Source organism: Carassius carassius, chromosome 13 (assembly GCF_963082965.1).
Source record: "Carassius carassius chromosome 13, fCarCar2.1, whole genome shotgun sequence".
In the NCBI taxonomy this organism is placed as follows: Eukaryota; Metazoa; Chordata; class Actinopteri; order Cypriniformes; family Cyprinidae; genus Carassius; species Carassius carassius.
Window position 1 is genome coordinate 32,789,941 of NC_081767.1, and position 22,191 is coordinate 32,812,131.

At 37.7% G+C, this 22,191-nt stretch overlaps 2 protein-coding genes across 13 annotated transcripts in view; one reads left to right on the plus strand and one right to left on the minus strand.

Annotated features, from left to right (window-relative positions):
* The first annotated feature begins 1,369 nt into the window (after positions 1 to 1,369).
* On the plus strand, positions 1,370 to 18,271 carry LOC132156376 (methylosome subunit pICln-like). 12 transcript variants are annotated; one of them, XR_009437403.1, is made up of 7 exons: positions 1,370 to 1,734; positions 2,741 to 2,877; positions 2,954 to 3,070; positions 3,145 to 3,258; positions 4,524 to 4,715; positions 5,878 to 5,960; positions 18,114 to 18,248. XR_009437403.1 is itself a non-coding variant. In XM_059565355.1 (7 exons), coding segments are annotated over exons 1-7 (744 nt in total). In that variant the 5' UTR covers positions 1,370 to 1,615; the 3' UTR covers positions 18,115 to 18,248. The 12 variants fall into 12 exon arrangements, 9 of the variants coding, with proteins under 9 accessions (XP_059421338.1, XP_059421341.1, XP_059421342.1 ...); XR_009437404.1 differs by having other exon boundaries at positions 5,881 to 5,960; XR_009437405.1 differs by having other exon boundaries at positions 5,824 to 5,960; positions 18,114 to 18,179.
* A 2,446-nt stretch (positions 18,272 to 20,717) lies between these two features.
* The window catches only part of LOC132155742 (aquaporin-11-like), a 3,086-nt gene continuing 1,612 nt past the window's right edge, over positions 20,718 to 22,191 (minus strand). The window contains exons 2-3 of the mRNA XM_059564453.1: positions 21,767 to 21,883; positions 20,718 to 21,043 (exon numbers count right to left, since the gene is read on the minus strand). Coding sequence (XP_059420436.1) covers positions 20,931 to 21,043; positions 21,767 to 21,883 — 230 coding nt within the window. The 3' untranslated portion in view covers positions 20,718 to 20,930. The remainder of the gene's footprint in view (positions 21,044 to 21,766; positions 21,884 to 22,191) is intronic.

The following is a 22,191-nucleotide window of genomic DNA, read 5'->3' on the forward strand; positions in this document are numbered from 1 at the left end:
TTCATATTAGGACGTTTTCTGCACTTTGAAAGCTGTTGCTGAAGTTTTAGGACACTTTTAATGAGAGTTTTAATATGTCAAATGAATGCACTTGTCGTTCAAGCAGCTTTGACAGTGCCGTTTGGTACAGTACTGTTCAACAACAGTCAGATCACTCTTTCCATAGAGATGTTTTTAGTATTTACTCCAGGCTGGTGTATTTTATGCTGGAAGGTTGTTTGAATTAGAACACTATAAATTAATTCCAAAACAAATCCATTACGAAACAAATCCAATATTCAGAAGAGAGGAGAAAAAAAACAAAACTGTGTTTTTGATCCGTATACTACTGGAACTTGTGTTTTCCTTCTCATTTTTATTTCTATCTTACTTTGCAGATGTACGTCTCCATGTTTCAAGGAAATTATACACAAAACGGAAATAAACTTAATGTTGCTGTTAAAGTTTTCGGCTCACAATTTGTCTTTTTAAGTAGCTGTACAGGTTTCAAGATGCAAGAAGCTTTTACTTTTATAGATGGCATAATTTCAACAATATTTTAAATGAATATAAGAGAATGTGTGTGCTTTTTTATGCAGTGGGGTTATATTGAAAGTACAAACATTCTGTGTAATCTGAATTGTTTTGTGGTCAACAAACCACGTAATTATACAATAATTAGAAAATGTTTATTGTTAACTACCCTAATGCAAACAATAAAATAATCTATTTAAATCTTAAAAGATTAAGAAAACATTTATAGCGCAAAGTGGTTGTTTAACTCTGTCGAATGAGTTAAATTTCGTTTGCTGTGCACAAGAAAATAGTGCCGCATCTCCTCCGAACCTGAAGAGACGCTACGATTTTGGTAATGATATGAAACGCACGTCATAAAGCGGCGCGTGGAAAGTAAATGATGGGTAGAATGGATTAATCACTTTCTTACAATGGGCGGTGCTTAGCAGCCGTATATCATCTGTAATTAGTCAGTTAAGATATGTAAATATAATTAATAGCTTTCAAACTTTTCTTAGTAGTGTTTTTCAAGTGCTAATTTTATCCAAATCGCAGCTAAAGCGGCAACGCGAAGCGATATCACGTGGTACACATTACTTTTCTCCGCGTTTTAGACCCGTGGACCAATCACAATCGTTTACGATTACACACTAATATATTTTGTTCGATCCTTTTACAGATATTGCTCCACTGAATATTCGTATGTTTAATATACATTAGTTATTGTAATAAGAATATTTACAAATAATACTTACTACTGCACAAACGTCTCCAATAAGACAAAAAATATTATTGAGATTTGAACACGACTCAATGGAGAAGCCGCCTTTCTGGGCCACTTAGCGCCCCCTGCTGTAAAGAACTGGGATGTCGCCTAATGAGTGAGTACTACAGAAGTGACGCATGACAGCGGATCTTTGAACTAGAAAATCCATTTTGAAAGTTTCTCGCCACGCAAACGGGTTGTGTTTCTCTTGTACACGAATGCAGTGAAAGCAGAAAGCGTTGAGTGAGAGTCACTGTTGCTGCTGCAGCGCTTTGTGTGCGTGTATTCTCTATAGACTAGAGCATCAGTGTTGTTAGCGCCTTCAGCAGCTTCACAGTGCTCCTGTTCATCAGGATGGTTGTGCTGAAGAGTTTGCATCCACCCAGCGAGGGCGTGAGGCTCCAGCAGCCCGACACCACTGCATTTGTGGACGGGAAGAGACTGGGATCAGGAACTCTGTTTGTGGCTGAGGCGTGAGTGAACTACAGCAGCAGGGTTGTGTGTGTGTGTGTGTGTGTGCGCGCGCGCGCGCGCGTTTAACTGCAGCAACAGTGTTGTGTTCGTGTCATCAGAAGACACCTGTGGACACATGTACTCATCTATTAATGCATAATCTCTAAAAATAAACATATATTATGTCTAGCAAGTGTAGTGCACAATAGACACCATACTAGAGTAGTAGCACGAGATGGTAATATGGTATCATGCAATAAAAGGATTTATAAATACTTGTCTAAAATGTATATATTTAATCTTTTCCTACATGCATATTTATTTTCTTTATTTATTATGTTCATTTCATTTTAATTATACATAATGTTTGTTTATATATTTAATTATTTAGTATGTTTTATTTTATATGTATTTTATAAATATATAATTTGTTTTTATATATTTATATTTATGTATGTATTTAAGCATTTCCTATTAGCATTATATAATTTATATATTATGTTTATTATTTATTTGATATGTATTATATAAATTCTATATCATAAGTAATTTAGTTTTTATTTTATTTTATGTGTTTTATACATATAAATAAATGATCATCTAAAGGAATTTATTTTTATATGATTTATAATTTTGTGTATTTATAATGTTTTATATGATTTATAATATACACCAGGAATAATTAGCATTTATTTCATATGTATTATTAATTACTGTATATCACATAAAACATATTTATATTAATTGTACATGGTATATATTTTATATAGTTAATTATTTGCTGGTTTATTTTCTATATGTATTATATTAAATATAATTTATATATTTTATATGTTTAATTTTTTATTATTCTATATTAATTATTATATACCATGCATAACATATTTATTTATATATGTAATACTTTTTTTTTCTTTTTGTAAAACAAAAAGCATTGTATTAGCAAGGCATGATTTGACATTACCATGTCTTCTGGACAGTTTCCTGATAGTACGCTCCTGATGTTTTTGGGACATATCCTCGCAGGCATCTGTCCTGGTTTGATGGTTCAGGGATGGGTTTTTGTCTTGAATACCCCTCCATCAGTCTCCACGCAGTCTCACGAGATCTCAGCGCCTTTCCAGAAGAGCACCTGTATGTGATGGTCAATGCAAAGCTGGACGGTGAGGCATCATCATCTAAACAGAGATGCTCTGGGGTCCAGAGGTTTGACCTGACCTGATCCTCATTGGTTTCCAGATGAAGCAGAAGCAGAGCAGCTGGATAAAGCTTCGGATGACGAGGAGAGCAACAGTGACGATGAAGACTCAGGAACTATCACAGAGATCCGCTTCGTGCCCAGTGATAAAGCCGCATGTGAGTATGTGGATGAGCTGAGTGTCAGCATCACTGCTGGATGAGTGACGGTGTGTGTGTGTGTGTGTGTGCAGTGGAGCCCATGTTCTCCAGCATGTGTGACTGTCAGGCCCTGCACCCCGACCCCGATGACGTCGACACCGATGATGACGATTACGAGGGAGAGGAGTACGACGTCGAGGAGGCTGGTGAGTGCCATTTGGATCCACAATGCATCTTTTGGACTCCAAGCTCCCCCAGAGTCCAAGACAATGTTCAAAGGCCCCTCATACAGGCCAAGACATTTCTGGTACTAAAGCTGTAGAAAAGCTTTTTATTTACACAAACTTGGAGCACAAAACCAGTCATATGAGTACATTTTTTCAGAAATTGGGATGTATACATCCCATGAAAGCTGAATAAATAATCTTTCCATTGATGTATGGTTTGTAAGGATCTGACAATATTTGACTGAGATACAACTATTTGAAAATCTGGAATCTGAAGATGCAAAAAAATCGAAATACTGAGAAAATCGCCTTTGAAGTTGTCCAAATGAATTCTTAGCAATGCATATTACAAATCAAAAATTACGTTTTGATATATTTACAGTAGGAAATTTACAAACTATCTTCATGGAACACGATCTTTATTTAATATCCTAATGATTTTTGGCATAAAAGAAAAATCTATAATTTTTAACCAGTACAATGTATTGTTGGCTATTGCTACAAATATACCCCAGAGACTTTAGACTGCTTTTGTGCTCCAGGGTCACATATAAGGAAATAAACCACTTGTAAATAATTAGAATTACAATAACTGAAGTTTGTAATTCTTAAAATAATAAATGTTTTTTTTTTTTTTAATGAAAAGAAAGTTCTTCAAATCACTAAATTCCGTAATTCTAAAATAATAAAATAAACTACTTAAAAAAATAATAATACAATTAAACTAAGTTCTTAAAATAATGAAATAAATTATTCATAAGTAATTGAAATTCAAATCAATAGAATAATGACGTAAACTACTTTTAAATAATTAAAATGAAAGTAATTAAATTCTCTATAAATAGTTAAAGTAATGTTTCTGTTTTTCGAAGTTCATGCTTTTTATGAGCCACGAATTTGCATGTTTTTAAAATATTTATTTTTACTCTCAAATGGAAATTTCTCAGCTTGTTTCTACATAAAATGTTTTAGAGCATGACATAACAAGAAATATATAACTTTCAAAGATGAACCCTTTTTAAAAAATAAAAAAATCTGGATATTAAAGCTGGTTTTTCCCTTTTCTAAGTCCTTTTAAAGCCATCTTGGTCTTCCTTGAAGTGTCCTGAGGGCCTCTCATGGCCCCTGGTGGAGAGCCACTGATCCGGTTTCTCTCCTCTTTTAAGTGGACAATGATATTAAAGTCAATCATGTCAGACTGAGGCTCTGTGTCTCCTCTCATATTATTTCCTCTTTCCTCTCAGAGCAAGAGCAGGGTCAGCATCAGGTTCAGGGCGACGTCCCCATGTTTTACAGCTATGAGGAGGGTTTGTCTCAGCTGACGGCCGAGGGTCAGGCCACACTGGAGCGGCTGGAAGGGATGCTGGCTCAGTCCATCACTCAGCAGTACCACATGGCTGGAGTCAGAAACGACGAGCCATCGGCTCAATTTGAAGGTCATTATTGAAACGCTTTATTTCAGTAGAGGTGGTCTATCTATCCTTGAGAGGGCAGTTTAGTTTTGTGTACTACCTCACAATATGTGACTATTGTAACTATAATTCCCATATTCTTATGATATTAAAATATACATAACACTTTACAATAAGGATGCATTTGTTAACATTCATTAATGCATTAGCTAACAATATGCCATTTTCTTTTACTGCATTTATTAATCTTTGTTAAAAATACAGTTGTTCGTGTTAGTTCACTGTGCATTAAGTAATGTTAACAAATACAACCCTGAAATTAACAAATTAACATTAACAGAGATTATTAAATACTGAAGTATTGTGTTATAGTTAGTTTTTTGTTAAATAATGTAGTTAATTAATTATAAGAAATGAAACATTATTGAAATGATACTACATTATAAATATAATATTGAATATATTATGAAAACTACTACCGTATTTTTCGGACTATAAGTCGCACCTGAGTATAAGTCACATCAGTCCAAAAATATGTCATGATGAGGAAAAAAACATATATAAGTCGCACTGGACTATAAGTCGCATTTATTTAGAACCAAGAGAAAACATTACCATCTACAGCCACGAGAGGGCGCTCTATGTCTTCAGTGTAGACTACAGGAGAACTGAGGAGCATAGAGCGCCCTCTGGTGGCTGGAGACGGTAATGTTTTCTCTTGGTTCATTTCTCTTAGTTCATGTCAAATTAATTTTGATAAATAAGTCGCACCTGACTATAAATCGCAGGACCAGTCAAACTATGAAAAAAAGTGCGACTTATAGTCCAGAAAATACGGTATATGTTAGATTTCATTGTCACATATTATTGCTATAAATTGTTTAATCAATGTTATAAATCTCTGGTAACTCACTGTCATCAAAACACAAAATAAAACAAAGTGTTAACATTTCTAACACTGTTTTATGGACATCCCAGATTAAAATTGTAGAAATTAAATTAAAAGGGAATGCACATGAGCAGCCACTAGATGGCAGTAAGAGAGGTAAACCCCACAGGATGCTGAAACTGGGGTTTGTAAGCGATTGCATGAGTGTTTGGTTCGGTGCGTCTGGTGTTGATGTGATTTCAGTCGCTGGAGGATGAGTGTCGTGTGAGACTCAAAAGGCTGTGTGTCTGTAATGAGCAGGATTTCCTGAGCACTAATGGATTTGGAGCGGGTAAAGCCCAGAGGAGCAGCTCAGGGGAGGACAGTCGTAATTTAATACGGTGAATAAACCTGTTTTTTGTCTGTGTTCAGAAGGAATGGAAGTCGACTCAAACACAGTCGCTGGACAGTTTGATGACGCCGATGTGGATCACTGGTAAATATATACAAACGTGTCTTCAAAATCACATCTGACCAATTCCATTTCCTGTCCAGGCCAGTGTTATTTATATTGTTGTGGAAATTATAATTCAATAACAATTTGTAGAGACTGAGAATGAAAAAACAAACAGAGTTTTGTCTTTGTATTGCTTTAATTCTCTGCAGAGAATGATCTGGTTTACACACAGCTTCTGAGTCTGTGTGCAAAGAGATAACACACAGACTCACAGCCCACTTTTTATAGTATGTAAAAAGATACATTGAAGGACAGTTTAGGATCTCTGAGCCAATCATGTTGCTCAGTGCACATCACCCCATAACACATGCACATCTCATGCACATTATATCGTAGATGCCTGGTAACTCTCAAAAACTGCCCATCTCTGCTACACAGTTTCCCCTCAAATGTTGTTTTTCAACCTAAAGCAGTTATGTGCACAAGTTACATAAAATAACTCAATGTCCCTATGGGCTATATATACTACCTTATTCATTGTATGTGTAAAAAAATACGTAAATGAGATTAATGCAATCAATGCCAAATTAAAAAAAACTAAACATTTCCATAACACTCCTCCCTTTTGATCATTATTGATCACTAATATTGATTAAATGTAGATACATTTGTGAACACACTACCCTTATAGTTTACATCAATCATGTAAATTCAAGATTTTAAACCCCATTACTCTCATAAGGGTGAAAAAAAGCATCTACATCGTTTTTTATGGAACACAGTCATTCCTAACATATAAGCAAGCTATAAAGAAAACAATAACTCTTCAATTTGATTATATGTAAAAATCTTAGTGTGATCTTCAAACAGAAGAAACTTTCTTAACTTTTCTTCCAGTTGCAACATTTCGTAACACGGACAATGACCTGCTTTAGACCCTCTTTATTCTACAGCATGTAATGCTCACTACTACCAGAAGTACTCACATTATTCTTACTTTCACACAAGACCTTGTACACTAACATCTGATGAACTACTAAAGATTTCATGATTGAATTTACAGCTCTTCTAATCATTCCCACTACACAAGGTCACATACACAGCAAAAATCAATTCATGGCCAGTGCTGAGATGGCAATTAACCCAATGTATTCTTCTTTCTGCCATAAACCCTCAAACCAATTCCATTCCCAATCATCATTGGCATTTACTTCTCTAGCTGTTAACCTGTGAATTGCATTAGTCATGTTTTGAATACAGTTCCCACAAGTACACCCCCCTGCTAGGAGATGCGGAGAGCTGCTCCAGGACAAGTCTTGCAGTGCAGTCGGCCTCAGTCCTCGTAGTTTCTTCTTGATGCCTTCCATCATCACCTTAGTAGTGTTTATGAAACTTATCAGTTCATACCTCGCGATTTGGACTTCAATTTGAAGAAGGCTGACCCCAAGTGCTGTAATTACAGCATGGAAGAACTTCTCAGCTCTGTTCCACAGCCTGTGTTCCCTCCTGTCGAGTTGGTCGTGTAGTTTCGCTGCAGTGGTCTGATGGTATGTTTCCTAACAGCTCAAGTCCCTCGCTGTCATCCGTTGGCCTGAACTGACCTCAAATCACCCAAGCTTCACACAAGGCTGTAGAGGACAGTGGTTGTGGTTCTGGTCCTACTCCATTGGAGGTTGGCCTGTAAAACAAAATTTCAAATGGACTCAAGTTAGACTTTGTTCTTTTTCTCATTCTCAAATACATTAACACAATGGGGAGTGCTTTTACCCGAAACAGTCCTGTTTGCTCACAACACTTCATTAATTTGTTCTTTAATGTCACACCTGACTGATATTTTCATTTGCAAAATGTGTGCTATTATCACTTGTACATTATATTATCAATTCTCTGATTTGGAAGTGGGTGTGCTGCCTGTGGCATCATTTGCCCTCTGTCCACTTTGCTTGTGGCACAGATCATAGATGATTGACAATAACTGTCCGCAAAGAAAGTGAATCCCCTTGTGAACCAATATTAATTTAGCAAATAAACATTCCCCCTTTACTCGCGATCTAGGCCATGTACAGGTTTTGCATAATGTGGGAAAAAGTGTTTTGGCAGACATGGTCTGTCTTCAGTACTCGGCCTGTTTTCAGTTTGCACTCGGCCTTCACCCATTGTTTCTTCTCCTCTGCTGTGGCAAAAGCTTGCATAGCTGTAAGATAACCAGAAGGGAGTGTGAATTAATCATTGTTAACTGTTACACAGGTAAAAGAAGGTTCTGTTCTCATAGCTGCGTCCTTCGCCGTGATATCAGCTTACTTGTTACCTAAAATCACAAAATCATAACTTTTGGAATGTGTGACGCATTTGCAGATAGCAACTAACTTTGGTAGCAAAATTGCTCCAAACAATGCTGCTATTTTATCATGAATTAGATCAGGCTTACCATCAGACTTTATAAATTTCCTATGCTTCCACAATGCCCCAAAATCATGATAAACCCCAAAATAATAACAAGAATTTGTAAAAATTGTAACTGTTTGTCCATCAGCAATTTTGCATGCCTCCGTCAATGCTACCAGTTCAGCAGCTTGCACAGAGGAATGCGCGTGGAGCGCTCCAGATCTTATTGTTGCATATGCAGTGGTTACAGCTTAACTTGCTCTGTTTTTGCCAATTATTTGGGTCTCTAGATGCTGAACCGTCAATGAATAGAATTAAGTCAGCATTTTCTAAGGGGGTTTCTTTTAAAATCTGGTCTTGGTTGACAGACCTGTTCAAATGTGGCAGCACAATCATGTCCTTCCCCATCCTGCTTCTTAGGGAGCAGTGTAGCTGGATTTAACACGGTGCATCTTTTAATTGTGATGTTTGGCATTTCTAATAGAATTGCATTGTATCTGAGCCACCTGGCCGTTGACAAATAGGATGTTTTCTGTTCCAAGACAACGCATCAGTTTTCTGGATATCCAGATATATAAAGATGGTACGGGCTTAAAAACTGATCTTTTTCGCAAGCCTACAGATCGCAACACTATATTGCATGGGGATAGTTTTCATCCCAGGCCGTTGGTCAAAAGTCTCCTAATAAGTCAGTTTAATCGTGTAAGCAGAATATGCAGCGATAACACATCTTACTCAAAGCAGGCTGTGGACTTGACAAAAAGATTCCTCAATAGAGGGTACAAACAAGATTGGGTGGATTCGGCAAAAGAAAGTTTTGATCAGACAACGCAAGATGAATGCCTTCGATCAAATAAACGCACAAAACCCCCAAACAAGTCTCCTTTATGCTGTGTAAAATACTCCCCACTTGTATCAGAATTTAGAAAATCTGTTTACAAACATTGGCACATTATTGATTCGGACCCCAAACTAATCAGAGTCTTCCCAGAAAAACCTAAGCTTATTTTTAAGCGTGCTTCTAACTTAAAAGACCATCTAGTTAAGAATGATATACGTCCACAACTTACAACTCCTTTTTTTAACATGCCAGAGGGTAATTATAGATGTGGAAGTTGTGCCCAGTGCTCGTATACGCATAAATGTAAAAATTTTAATCATCCATACACTGGTAAGACACTATCTATTCGCGGCACCATTACATGTAGTACCACACATGTTATTTATTTAATCAGTTGCCCATGTGGCTTAGCATATGTCGGTAAAACAACGAGAGCGCTACGGACTAGGATCAGTGAGCACAGAAGCACCATCAGAACAGGAGATGAACGTAGTCCTGTTGCTGCTCATTTTAAATTAGCTGGGCATAATGTCAGCGCCCTTAGATATATTGGGGTGGAGCGGGTCAACAAACCGTTTAGAGGAGGTGATCATGGTAAAAAGCTTCTCCAACGGGAAACTTTTTGGATTTACTATTTAAACACATTATCTCCTTATGGTCTTAATGAAGATTTTGACATAAAGCCATTCTTATGAGTACATTTGTGTTCGAGCCATGCTTACAATGAGTGCATTTGTGTTTCTACATGTAGGCTATGTATGTTGATTGTTTTCTCCATACAACTGTTCCCTTAACTGAGTAATGAGTGGGGTTATTATGACTTGTAATTGTCACATGACTTGTATTTGTGTGTGTCTAATTAAGGTGATCACCTGTGTCTATTTAAAGGTGATTTCACTTCACATTGATATTAAGCCTGATGAAGACCTGAGGGTCGAAACGTTGCTTGTTTTTTAATAAATTATGGGAGTTAGTAGTGTTGCGGACATCACATTTCTTCACTTCTGTTCCAAGAGACCATGTGTGGCAACAGCTCTCAGTCATCTTTGGTATGACTGCCGCTACCAGATCGAGCTTACTCTAAAACAGAACAGAAGTCAGAAACCCATTCTCTCATCAACAGTTTGTACAAAATTTCTCTCTGGGTCTGGGAGTCCCAGTGTTGGTGATGTTTGTAGCAATAATATATTCTTAAATGCTTTCTCTGCTTCTGGAATCCAGGTCAGTTTGTCATGGGGTTGCAAGCCCTTCCCATGAGCCAAAGCGCTCAGGGGCGAATCTTTGATAACATAATTTGGAATGAACGTTCGACAATACATGCTCAACACATGCTCAAAAATGACATTAGTTGCTTTTTCACGATAAGCTTTAGAATCTTTTGAATTGTCTCTTTTAGTTTCTCAGATTAAGATTTGCCATTTTTAGTGATGATGAACTAAAAATGTCACCTCCCTTTTTACAAACTGGCTTATGACCCTCAGCAGCCAAAAGTTTTAAAAGTTTGGCAGTATCTTGTTTGCATATTTCTTTATCTTTTAACAGGGAAAATAGGTGTACGTACAGGAGTATTTTCACAGAGCACAATTACCCCAGCTGCTCTTAATGATTCAGAAACTGGTGTTTACAGGGTCTGTAATCAGACTTTGGAGTGACTTGAACTGGTTCGCAATTTTTAACCAGCCCCAAGTCAAATTTAGATAAAGCCCAAAGTGTTTTAGGGAATTCTTTGAGCACTGGGTGAGTCTCTACTTCCTCTCCTGAGAGAAAGGTTGTTGTCATTGTGTCATCAATCACACAGACTGTACGTACAGCTTTAACAGCAGTCCCGTGCAAATGCATTTGGTATGCAGACAGTGTTGGATTGTATTCAACCTTTTCCTCTGCTGTCTCCACCCAATTTACATAAAAAATACATAATTTTTACAAATGAACCAATGTCTTCCCTATGGTCATTGTTCTTTTTGGAAAATGAATCATGTGGAAGAGAATCAAACAACATTTGCTGTTCATTTCTCAAATCAACAGAAACAGCGCATCTATTTTATGTCTCAACCATTTCAGGTCTGTTGTTTCTATACATGAAACCATTTTTGTTCTAAAATGTAATCTTTTCCCAATGATATTTGTGCTGAGCAGTGTAAATCAGAGAATGGCATAATTCAGAATTGGGTGAAACTGTCTTTTGCAGCCTTGACGAGCTTTTCACATAATTCATCATCTTTCCGTTTACACTGGTAAATACACAACTGCCATTGTTGGATTGTGGCTAAAGTTTGAATTTGGCACTGGGCCACTTCCCAGTTTCACATTAAATCTCTTTCTTACAAATTTTGAAGGCAGTTTTCTGACAGTAGGAAACAATGCTTAAAGTTCATGCCATTCTAATCTGTACATCTAAATGGTACAGTGAAATTTTCTCTGACCGTATAACCAGATGCAGTCGTAGACCAAACTAAATTTCCACTTCATTTTGGAATTGGATCTATTTCATCCTTTCTAATTACTGAGTTGCCAGCGCTTTCAACTCCATTAACCCATAATCTATGTGGCATTTGTTTATAAGCTAATTTATGTGTCTATGTTCTTGTCGAGAGAAGATTTATCATTTTCTAATCTTCCTATGTGATCATGTATTAAAGCAAGCATTTTTCTTCATTGCTAAGAGTGGAAATATGAGCAAGCATACTTTCTTCATTGCAGTGAGCTTTAGAGAAAATGTGTTTGTTTTCAGACTTATCTGTTTGTGCTGCGTGGCCTTGGTGGACTTTGCTCCCGACTCCCCCCTTCTTCTCCAGCTTCTGCTGTGAAAGTCTCTGTTGTCAGTCTGCCTCAGCTTTCTCTGGTCCAGCCGCCGTTTGGTTGATCAAATGTGCACAGTGAAATTTTTCAATGTCCCCTCTCCACCAGTAAAAGCAAACATCTGGATCAGCCTGAGACAGTCTTTGTCCTCTGCTCTTCTGCATGATTTTGGTGGTGTTCACTCTGACTGGAAAGTCAGTCTTGATCCATTGACACAGTGTTTCCACTGCTTGATGATATGCTTTGTTTTGCTTCTTTCAAGTCTTTCTCGTTCCATGGTTAAGAGACCATCACATTTCCATTCAGCCCAGCCTCTTGATTCATGGGGAAAGCTCTGACGTGCTCTCCTTTGTCCTCCAGTTTCTTCTCGTTCAGGCTGTCCGGCTGCAGTGTCACTCTCTCAAGAGCTTTAGATCTGGTGCTGACTCCGGCCATGGAGTATTTCATCATTACGGTGACGTTGCTGGTGACAGAGCAGACAGTTTGGAAGATGATGATGCTGTCGAAGTTGTGCTTGTCTTTCGTCGGGCGGTAAGGACTGCGGTGCAGATGCAGTTGCTCTTTAGGATGGAGGCAGCTGTGGTGGTTGAATCTGGTGCTGCTGTGGCATTTTTCAATAGGGGTGAAGCCAGGAGTCCACATAGTCCACTTTGGCACACCGCAGTTCTCTAAGGGGATAAAGAGAAGAATTTTGAACAGTATGATCTGTTCTTTTGTCAGCATTTTCTTCAAAACTATAATTTTTCAGTTCTTTCTTAAATGGCATTGAAATTTATTTCTCAGCGCTCTGCTGCTTCATGACTGTGCTTTAAAAAGTAAAATAAAAATTCCTATGTTTCTGAAACTTGTCTTTTTGCTTGTTTTTTTTTTTTTTTGCTTTTTATATTCCCTTAATTTGTTTTCACATTTTTCCGAGCGCTCTTTTATTTTCTTAAGGGCTGTTATGCTAAAAGTACCTTTTCTTTTTTGGAAAACCATAATTCTCAACCCAGGGTATGACTTCCATAATTATTTCCCATATTTCTTTTTCATATCATTGTAAATTGGACTGTCCAAATCATCAAGATCGATCTTGGATTTGACATTTCCAGACCCCACCCTGCAATCCTCGACTTTACCTGGAACGCGTCCTCTTTACTTTACACTTGGTCGTCACCACCATGTGGCTTCGCACTTACTCGCACGAAGTCTTATCACCCCGTCCTGCTAACGCATTCTCATCCCAAGGCGTCATATACTGACCCTCTTGACATTTCGTCAACATCCTACGCATATGGCACCCTCTAGCGTCAATATGAGACACAGATTATGGGTTAAGGTTAGGGTTAGGGTGAGGGTTAGGGTTAGACCGCTAGGAGGCGCCTTCTGGCCCATTTTTATCTGCTTCTAATATTGACGCTAGAGGGTGCCATGTGCGTAGGATGTTGACGAAATGTCAAAAGGGTCAGTACATGACGCCTTGGGATGAGAACGGTCTGGTCCTGCTTACCTGCAGGCCCGTTTCCCATACCCGCAAAAAATCCGTCTCGCGTACCTGCGAAACTATCCTGTTTCACGTGCCTGCGGAAAACAGTTTCACGTACAGGCAAAATGTACGCGTACCTGTGAAAACTCGTTGCACGTGTATCTGCGAAACCATGCTGTAGCTCCACGTACCCGTGAAAAAACCGTTCACGTACCCGCGACCTGTGGGGTGGCTTGGACTTGCAACATAAGGTCTAGGTTTTAGAATCTTTTGAATTGTCTCTTTTAGTTTTCTCAGATTAAGATTTGCCATTTTTAGTGATGATGAACTAAAAATGTCACCTCCCTTTTTACAAACTGCAGTTTTGACAAACTGGCTTATGACCCTCAGCAGCCAAAAGTTTTAAAAGTTTGGCAGTATCTTGTTTGCATATTTCTTTATCTTTTAACAGGGAAAATAGGTGTACGTACAGGAGTATTTTCACAGAGCACAATTACCCCAGCTGCTCTTAATGATTCAGAAACTGGTGTTTACAGGGTCTGTAATCAGACTTTGGAGTGACTTGAACTGGTTCGCAATTTTTAACCAGCCCCAAGTCAAATTTAGATAAAGCCCAAAGTGTTTTAGGGAATTCTTTGAGCACTGGGTGAGTCTCTACTTCCTCTCCTGAGAGAAAGGTTGTTGTCATTGTGTCATCAATCACACAGACTGTACGTACAGCTTTAACAGCAGTCCCGTGCAAATGCATTTGGTATGCAGACAGTGTTGGATTGTATTCAACCTTTTCCTCTGCTGTCTCCACCCAATTTACATAAAAAATACATAATTTTTACAAATAAACCAATGTCTTCTCTATGGTCATTGTTCTTTTTGGAAAATGAATCATGTGGAAGAGAATCAAACAACATTTGCTGTTCATTTCTCAAATCAACAGAAACAGCGCATCTATTTTATGTCTCAACCATTTCAGGTCTGTTGTTTCTATACATGAAACCATTTTTGTTCTAAAATGTAATCTTTTCCCAATGATATTTGTGCTGAGCAGTGTAAATCAGAGAATGGCATAATTCAGAATTGGGTGAAACTGTCTTTTGCAGCCTTGACGAGCTTTTCACATAATTCATCATCTTTCCGTTTACACTGGTAAATACACAACTGCCATTGTTGGATTGTGGCTAAAGTTTGAATTTGGCACTGGGCCACTTCCCAGTTTCACATTAAATCTCTTTCTTACAAATTTTGAAGGCAGTTTTCTGACAGTAGGAAACAATGCTTAAAGTTCATGCCATTCTAATCTTTACATCTCAATGGTACAGTGAAATTTTCTCTGACCGTATAACCAGATGCAGTCGTAGACCAAACTAAATTTCCACTTCATTTTGGAATTGGATCTATTTCATCCTTTCTAATTACTGAGTTGCCAGCGCTTTCAACTCCATTAACCCATAATCTATGTGGCATTTGTTTATAAGCTAATTTATGTGTCTATGTTCTTGTCGAGAGAAGATTTATCATTTTCTAATCTTCCTATGTGATCATGTATTAAAGCAAGCATTTTTCTTCATTGCTAAGAGTGGAAATATGAGCAAGCATACTTTCTTCATTGCAGTGAGCTTTAGAGAAAATGTGTTTGTTTTCAGACTTATCTGTTTGTGCTGCGTGGCCTTGGTGGACTTTGCTCCCGACTCCCCCCTTCTTCTCCAGCTTCTGCTGTGAAAGTCTCTGTTGTCAGTCTGCCTCAGCTTTCTCTGGTCCAGCCGCCGTTTGGTTGATCAAATGTGCACAGTGAAATTTTTCAATGTCCCCTCTCCACCAGTAAAAGCAAACATCTGGATCAGCCTGAGACAGTCTTTGTCCTCTGCTCTTCTGCATGATTTTGGTGGTGTTCACTCTGACTGGAAAGTCAGTCTTGATCCATTGACACAGTGTTTCCACTGCTTGATGATATGCTTTGTTTTGCTTCTTTCAAGTCTTTCTCGTTCCATGGTTAAGAGACCATCACATTTCCATTCAGCCCAGCCTCTTGATTCATGGGGAAAGCTCTGACGTGCTCTCCTTTGTCCTCCAGTTTCTTCTCGTTCAGGCTGTCCGGCTGCAGTGTCACTCTCTCAAGAGCTTTAGATCTGGTGCTGACTCCGGCCATGGAGTATTTCATCATTACGGTGACGTTGCTGGTGACAGAGCAGACAGTTTGGAAGATGATGATGCTGTCGAAGTTGTGCTTGTCTTTCGTCGGGCGGTAAGGACTGCGGTGCAGATGCAGTTGCTCTTTAGGATGGAGGCAGCTGTGGTGGTTGAATCTGGTGCTGCTGTGGCATTTTTCAATAGGGGTGAAGCCAGGAGTCCACATAGTGCACTTTGGCACACCGCAGTTCTCTAAGGGGATAAAGAGAAGAATTTTGAACAGTATGATCTGTTCTTTTGTCAGCATTTTCTTCAAAACTATAATTTTTCAGTTCTTTCTTAAATGGCATTGAAATTTATTTCTCAGCGCTCTGCTGCTTCATGACTGTGCTTTAAAAAGTAAAATAAAAATTCCTATGTTTCTGAAACTTGTCTTTTTGCTTGTTTTTTTTTTTTTTTGCTTTTTATATTCCCTTAATTTGTTTTCACATTTTTCCGAGCGCTCTTTTATTTTCTTAAGGGCTGTTATGCTAAAAGTACCTTTTCTTTTTTGGAAAACCATAATTCTCAACCCAGGGTATGACTTCCATAATTATTTCCCATATTTCTTTTTCATATCATTGTAAATTGGACTGTCCAAATCATTAAGATCGATCTTGGATTTGACATTTCCAGACCCCACCCTGCAATCCTCGACTTTACCTGGAACGCATCCTCTTTACTTTACACTTGGTCGTATCCACCATGTGGCTTCGCACTTACTCGCACGAAGTCTTATTACCCCGTCCTGCTAACGCATTCTCATCCCAAGGCGTCATATACTGACCCTCTTGACATTTCGTCAACATCCTACGCATATGGCACCCTCTAGCGTCAATATGAGACACAGATTATGGGTTAAGGTTAGGGTTAGGGTGAGGGTTAGGGTTAGACCGCTAGGAGGCGCCTTCTGGCCCATTTTTATCTGCTTCTAATATTGACGCTAGAGGGTGCCATGTGCGTAGGATGTTGACGAAATGTCAAAAGGGTCAGTACATGACGCCTTGGGATGAGAACGGTCTGGTCCTGCTTACCTGCAGGCCCGTTTCCCATACCCGCAAAAAATCCGTCTCGCGTACCTGCGAAACTATCCTGTTTCACTTGCCTGCGGAAAACAGTTTCACGTACAGGCAAAATGTACGCGTACCTGTGAAAACTCGTTGCACGTGTATCTGCGAAACCATGCTGTAGCTCCACGTACCCGTGAAAAAACCGTTCACGTACCCGCGACCTGTGGGGTGGCTTGGACTTGCAACATAAGGTCTAGGAATATCAAACCGCAGTTAACCAAATTAGAAACCCAATTTTGTATTTTTTTTTCAATATGAATGGAATTTCAAAATCAGTCTCACCGTTTATAGCACGCGTTTTCTAATCTGTTAAGAAACCAGCAGTGAAGGTCCACAAGCCCTCAGACGTCAGTCCCCCCTTCCCTGAAACCTTTTTGGGGTTTAGGGCTAAACCCTTTGTGTTGTTTGCACCTTGTGTAATGTGGAATTAGTTTACAGCTTTCTCAAGCAGTTTGTGATGTATTTTGGAAACAGGAGATGAGCCCCTGGTCTAATGCACCACCTGTCTTGAGAAACCCGTTCTAAAAGACTTACTTTTAGTCCTTATTTTATTTTATTTGGGTAGCACACATATTCTGAATGCCTTTGGCAGAATTCAAATAAGCCATTTTAATCTAGATTAATTCCAAGATTTCAGTGAGATTAATCTAGATTAAAAAAATTAATCTATGCCCACCTCTAATATATATATATATATATATAAGGGGTGTGCGATATGTTCAACTTTTTATATTTTCAGTATTTCTGTTATTTAAAAAAAAAAAAACGTTTTTATTTAGTTAATATATTTTAGTTGTTTTATGCTTTTGCCATTTTAAATATTTATTTCAGATGCGGTTTTGGTAATTTTGTATTTTTGTCATTTTTATTAGTTTGTTTAAATGTTTGTTATTTTTTCATATAAATATTTCCATTTAAAAATATTTGTCTATTAAGATTAATTTTTTTACAATTTTTTTTATTTTGTTTTTGTTAAAATATTTATTTATTTATTTATTTTTTATATTACCAATATTTTCTTAAACCTATAATTCTATATTGCTTTATTTCAGATTTAGTGTTTAATAATTTTAGTACTTCAGTAATTATTTCATATAGTTTACAAGGCAACGTTTCAAATTTTCATTTTAAGATTTTCAGGTTTGAATTTTTCATTGAATATTTATATTTTATTCCTTCTTTATTTCAGTTACCGAATACCATTTTTAATTGACAAAAGCAACACTGGTTCTGGACAGGAAGTGATGACACACTTGATCTTTGTGTCGTTCTGAGCATGTTTGATTCTCGTCAGAGTAATGACTGTATTGCTGCTGTTGTGTGAATCTGTGTTGAAGCTCCTGTGTGACTCTGAACTCATCAATGTGTTGACAGATGAACGGCGTTTCTGTACGGCTGATTGAAGCACTTCAGTGGGGCATGCTGGGATACCGGCTGACTCTCAAAGCGCTTACTGCATTTCTGTCTTTCCTTGCTTGTGGCTGTACATTTCTCTGAGCCTCGGTCATGTGTAGCTTCCACTCATGTATTTTGTAGTTCCAGAATGTTCCTCATTGGAGTGATGTTGAAAAGTTTGTTATAGATTTCAATAAATACTGCTGTTTTTGTACCAAAGCCTCATTTTGTTCTTCCATATTTGGTGTTTTCTCTCTCTCTCTCTCTCTCTCTCTCTCTTTGGAATAATCCTCAATCATGCAGTTCTTTTTAGAATTTGTTGTAATGTGTTGAAGTGTTCTAAAATACTCATGTAGCTCATTTTGGGTCATTCTCAGTTTGTATTTAGTCAGATGTTTATGAGACATCCTCGTCTCATCATTTCCTGTGTATTTCCTCACAGGAGATCAAATATTTCCATCCAGCAGTCCTTTCATTCAGCAGTCCTTCGCGTGAGTCACAAAATCTCTCAAGAAATGTCTGGGTCACCTGAAAATCACAGAACGATATGAGAAGATACGTATATATATATATATATATATATATATATATATATATGTATATATATGTATGTGTATGTATGTGTGTATATATATATATATATCTTTTTAAAACTGCATTATGCAACACATTGTAAACAATATTGTTTTTAAAAGTCATCACTGATAGTAATGGGAGTTCAAAAATCCATATGCATTATGGTAACATCATGAATAACTGGCATTATAATAATAAAAGTAGAAGAATAAAGGAATGGTATTTTAATTTATATAATTTATGTTTTTTGGTTATGGCATGAACCATTGGATTTTATGAGGCCGATCATTTGTGTTGATTCTCACTGTGTTTGTGGACTTTCCTCCTGTTTAAACCCTTCTATTATTTGGACAGATATTCTGTGAATTCACCTGGAATGAATGCGAGTGTTCAGGCATTGCTGGAGTTCGTGTTATTTCTGTCTCCGTTAGGATTTAGTCCTAATGACAGATCATAGCATTGAACACAGATACACAGAACAGGCCAGGTCTGAGCAGCTCACGCAAGTGCAACATGTCCATTAAAAAACTTTTGGCTTCTCAAGACATTAACTGATGGACTGGAGAGGTGTGGATTATTGTGATGTATTTATCAGCTGTTTGGACTCTCATTCTGACGGCACCCATTCACTGCAGAGCATCCATTGCTGAGCAAGTGATGCAATGCTATATTTGCCTAAATCTGAGGAAGAAACAAATTAATGTACATCTCAGATGGTCTGAGGGGTGAGAATTATTATTATTTTTTTTTTTTAGCAAATTTTCATCTTTGCGTAAACCGTTCCTTTAAACCAGGAATTTGACAGCATGACAGAGTCCATCAAGTCAACAATTCGCATTCATGTGTGAACGGCAAGTTATGTAAGCAGCATCTCACAATTTTTCAATCTCATTTGTTCTGTTTTGCCGGTCTTTTTTTGCACGCTGTAGAAAAAAACAAAATGCCTTATCAGTTTCGTTCAGCACATCTGTGAGTTTACAAAGGGTCAGAGGTCCATCAGAAACCAGTTACATCAGCCTGTTTGACCTCTCGGGTCAAATAACCACCGAGCCATGTGTTTTTATGTAACGTTTAATTACAGATTTTCGCACTGCTTCATTTAACTCCTCATAACACAGAAGCGTGTTATTATCTTATAATACACATTCTGCAGTTGCTTGTAGATGCGGCACTCAATCCGGTCAGATCTTCCCAGGTTATTTTACCTAGAATAATCCAAAGGCACTGGAAAACTGTGCTCAAGATTACTATTGCTACAATAACATTTACCTGTTACTAGGTAAGAATCATCGCTAGTAGAATGTAACGCAAAATAGTATTCTAACACTTCAGCTCTCTTATTCCAGGAATGTCTGCTTGTTAAAAATATGATTTAACACATAAACAAAACGTAACTCATTTACAGTTGATTCTTGGCACACAGCTCATGTGCTTTTTATAAGTGTTATAAATGTCATTATAGACTCATTGTGCTTCATGAATATGCATGTTCTTATTAAAAAGACATTTTAATATTTTCTGAAAGCATAGATTTCACCAAAACCCTTCTTTAAAAAAAAGAGAAAAACATTAAGGTCCCAGTTTCATTATTCAGGCTTTTTGCAGGTTAAGTGTAGGTTAATTTAAGACATTTAAAGACCTTTTTAAGACCATGAACATTGAATGAATACTATGTAATGATTTTCAAATCAAGATACATTTTCTTGAGAAGCAAAATGACATAAAATACGTCTTGTTTTATGAGAAATTGATCAAAATGAAGTGAATTCATGATTAAAACGAAAAATATTTTCTAGTAGTCTTAGAAAAATCTACTTAATTCAAAGGAAAAAGTTTTGAACTTTGTACTTGATTTAATTATGATTATACACTATAATTAGAAAATGTATATAACTATAATTTATTACATACTATATAATGTAATAAAGAAAACGACTTTATATGTTCAGTTTGCATCTCAAGTGAATGTATCTTAGTTTAAGGATGAAAAAATACAGAGTTGTTTTTTTTTTAAAGTGCATGCATCATTTAATACCATGACATAATGAATTTAAGACTTTCTTCTCTGATTTAAGATCTTTTTAGGCCTGAATTAAGACATTTTAAAACCTGCAGAAACCCTGGTTATTTACTTGGAGATGAGCTGGAGAATTACAGTATATATTCACAGTATATAAGCACTTATAAACGAGAAGTCAGTCTCTGTCATAAGGCCTTAATTCACTTCATCTTTTTTCTCTTGAGTCCATTAGAGTTCAGGTGCTTTGGAATTGTGCGTTTTCCTGAAATAGCAGGGATCACTTGGTCAAAAAGCAGCAGAGAGCCTGTCATACCTGTAAGATAAGTGGCAAAACAGCATGAAGATACTAGTGCAACACATAGAGCTGTATATTTAGTGAAAGTGACGTGACATTCAGCCAAGTATGGTGACCCATACTCAGAATTTGTGCTCTGCATTTAACCCATCCGAAGTGCACACACACAGAGCAGTGAACACACACACACACACTGTGAGCACACATCCGGAGCAGTGGGCAGCCATTTATGCTGCGGCGCCCGGGGAGCAGTTGGGGGTTCGATGCCTTGCTCAAGGGCACCTCAGTCATGGTATTGAAGGTGGAGAGAGAACTGTACATGCACTCCCCCCACCCACAATTCCTGCCAGCCCGGGACTCGAACTCACAACCTTTCGATTGGGAGTCCGACTCTAACCATTAGGCCACGACTTCCTAATTTATAGCTGTTATTAACAAATACTATGAGTTATCATGTACACATGCTATATTTAATGTCAATGGTTTGGTTTGATAGTACATACACATTTAGAAATGCATGACATTATGCTTAAATAATTTTCAAACATTCTGCTGGGTAGTCTGTGTTGTTCATGACTATCATGCAAATATGATTTTCCTCCGGCACTAAAGACATTTCAATGATTCTGCTTTAGTTATACTTGTTTGACTGGATACACTTGTTTTCCTAGATTGATTAGAGAACTGTCTCTATAGGATTTCTTCAAAGGTCAGAGTGAATGTTGTAATACTAATGCTCACCCAGTATTGGTCCGATCCAGTACACAAAACTGTACTCCGCGAAACTGTTTCCAGGACAGGGGAACTGTACTGAGAACGCCAGTGCTGGGTTGAACACGGCACCGGTGAGATGACCACCTTCACAAAATACAGTACAGACACTCCCTGAGTAAAGCTTCACAGCAGTTATGATGCTGAAATATAAGACTAACTGACAGAGACAGACAGAAAGACAGACCTACTGACAGACTACAGACAGAAAGACAGACCTACTGACAGACGACAGAAAGACAGACCTACGGACAGACAGACAGACAGACAAAGACAGACCTACAGACAGAGACAGAAAGACAGACCTACTGACAGACAGACAGAAAGACAGACCTACAGACAGAGACAGACAGAAAGACAGACCTACTGACAGACAGACAAAGAAAGACAGACCT

Coding starts and splice junctions, on each gene's coding strand:
- LOC132156376 (XM_059565354.1), top strand. CDS start 1,616: ATGGTTGTGCTGAAGAGTTTGCATCCACCCAGCGAGGGCGTGAGGCTC. Junction 3,259..4,523: donor GTACGACGTCGAGGAGGCTG/GTGAGTGCCATT, acceptor CTTTCCTCTCAG/AGCAAGAGCAGGGTCAGCAT. Junction 4,716..5,991: donor GCCATCGGCTCAATTTGAAG/GTCATTATTGAA, acceptor GTCTGTGTTCAG/AAGGAATGGAAGTCGACTCA.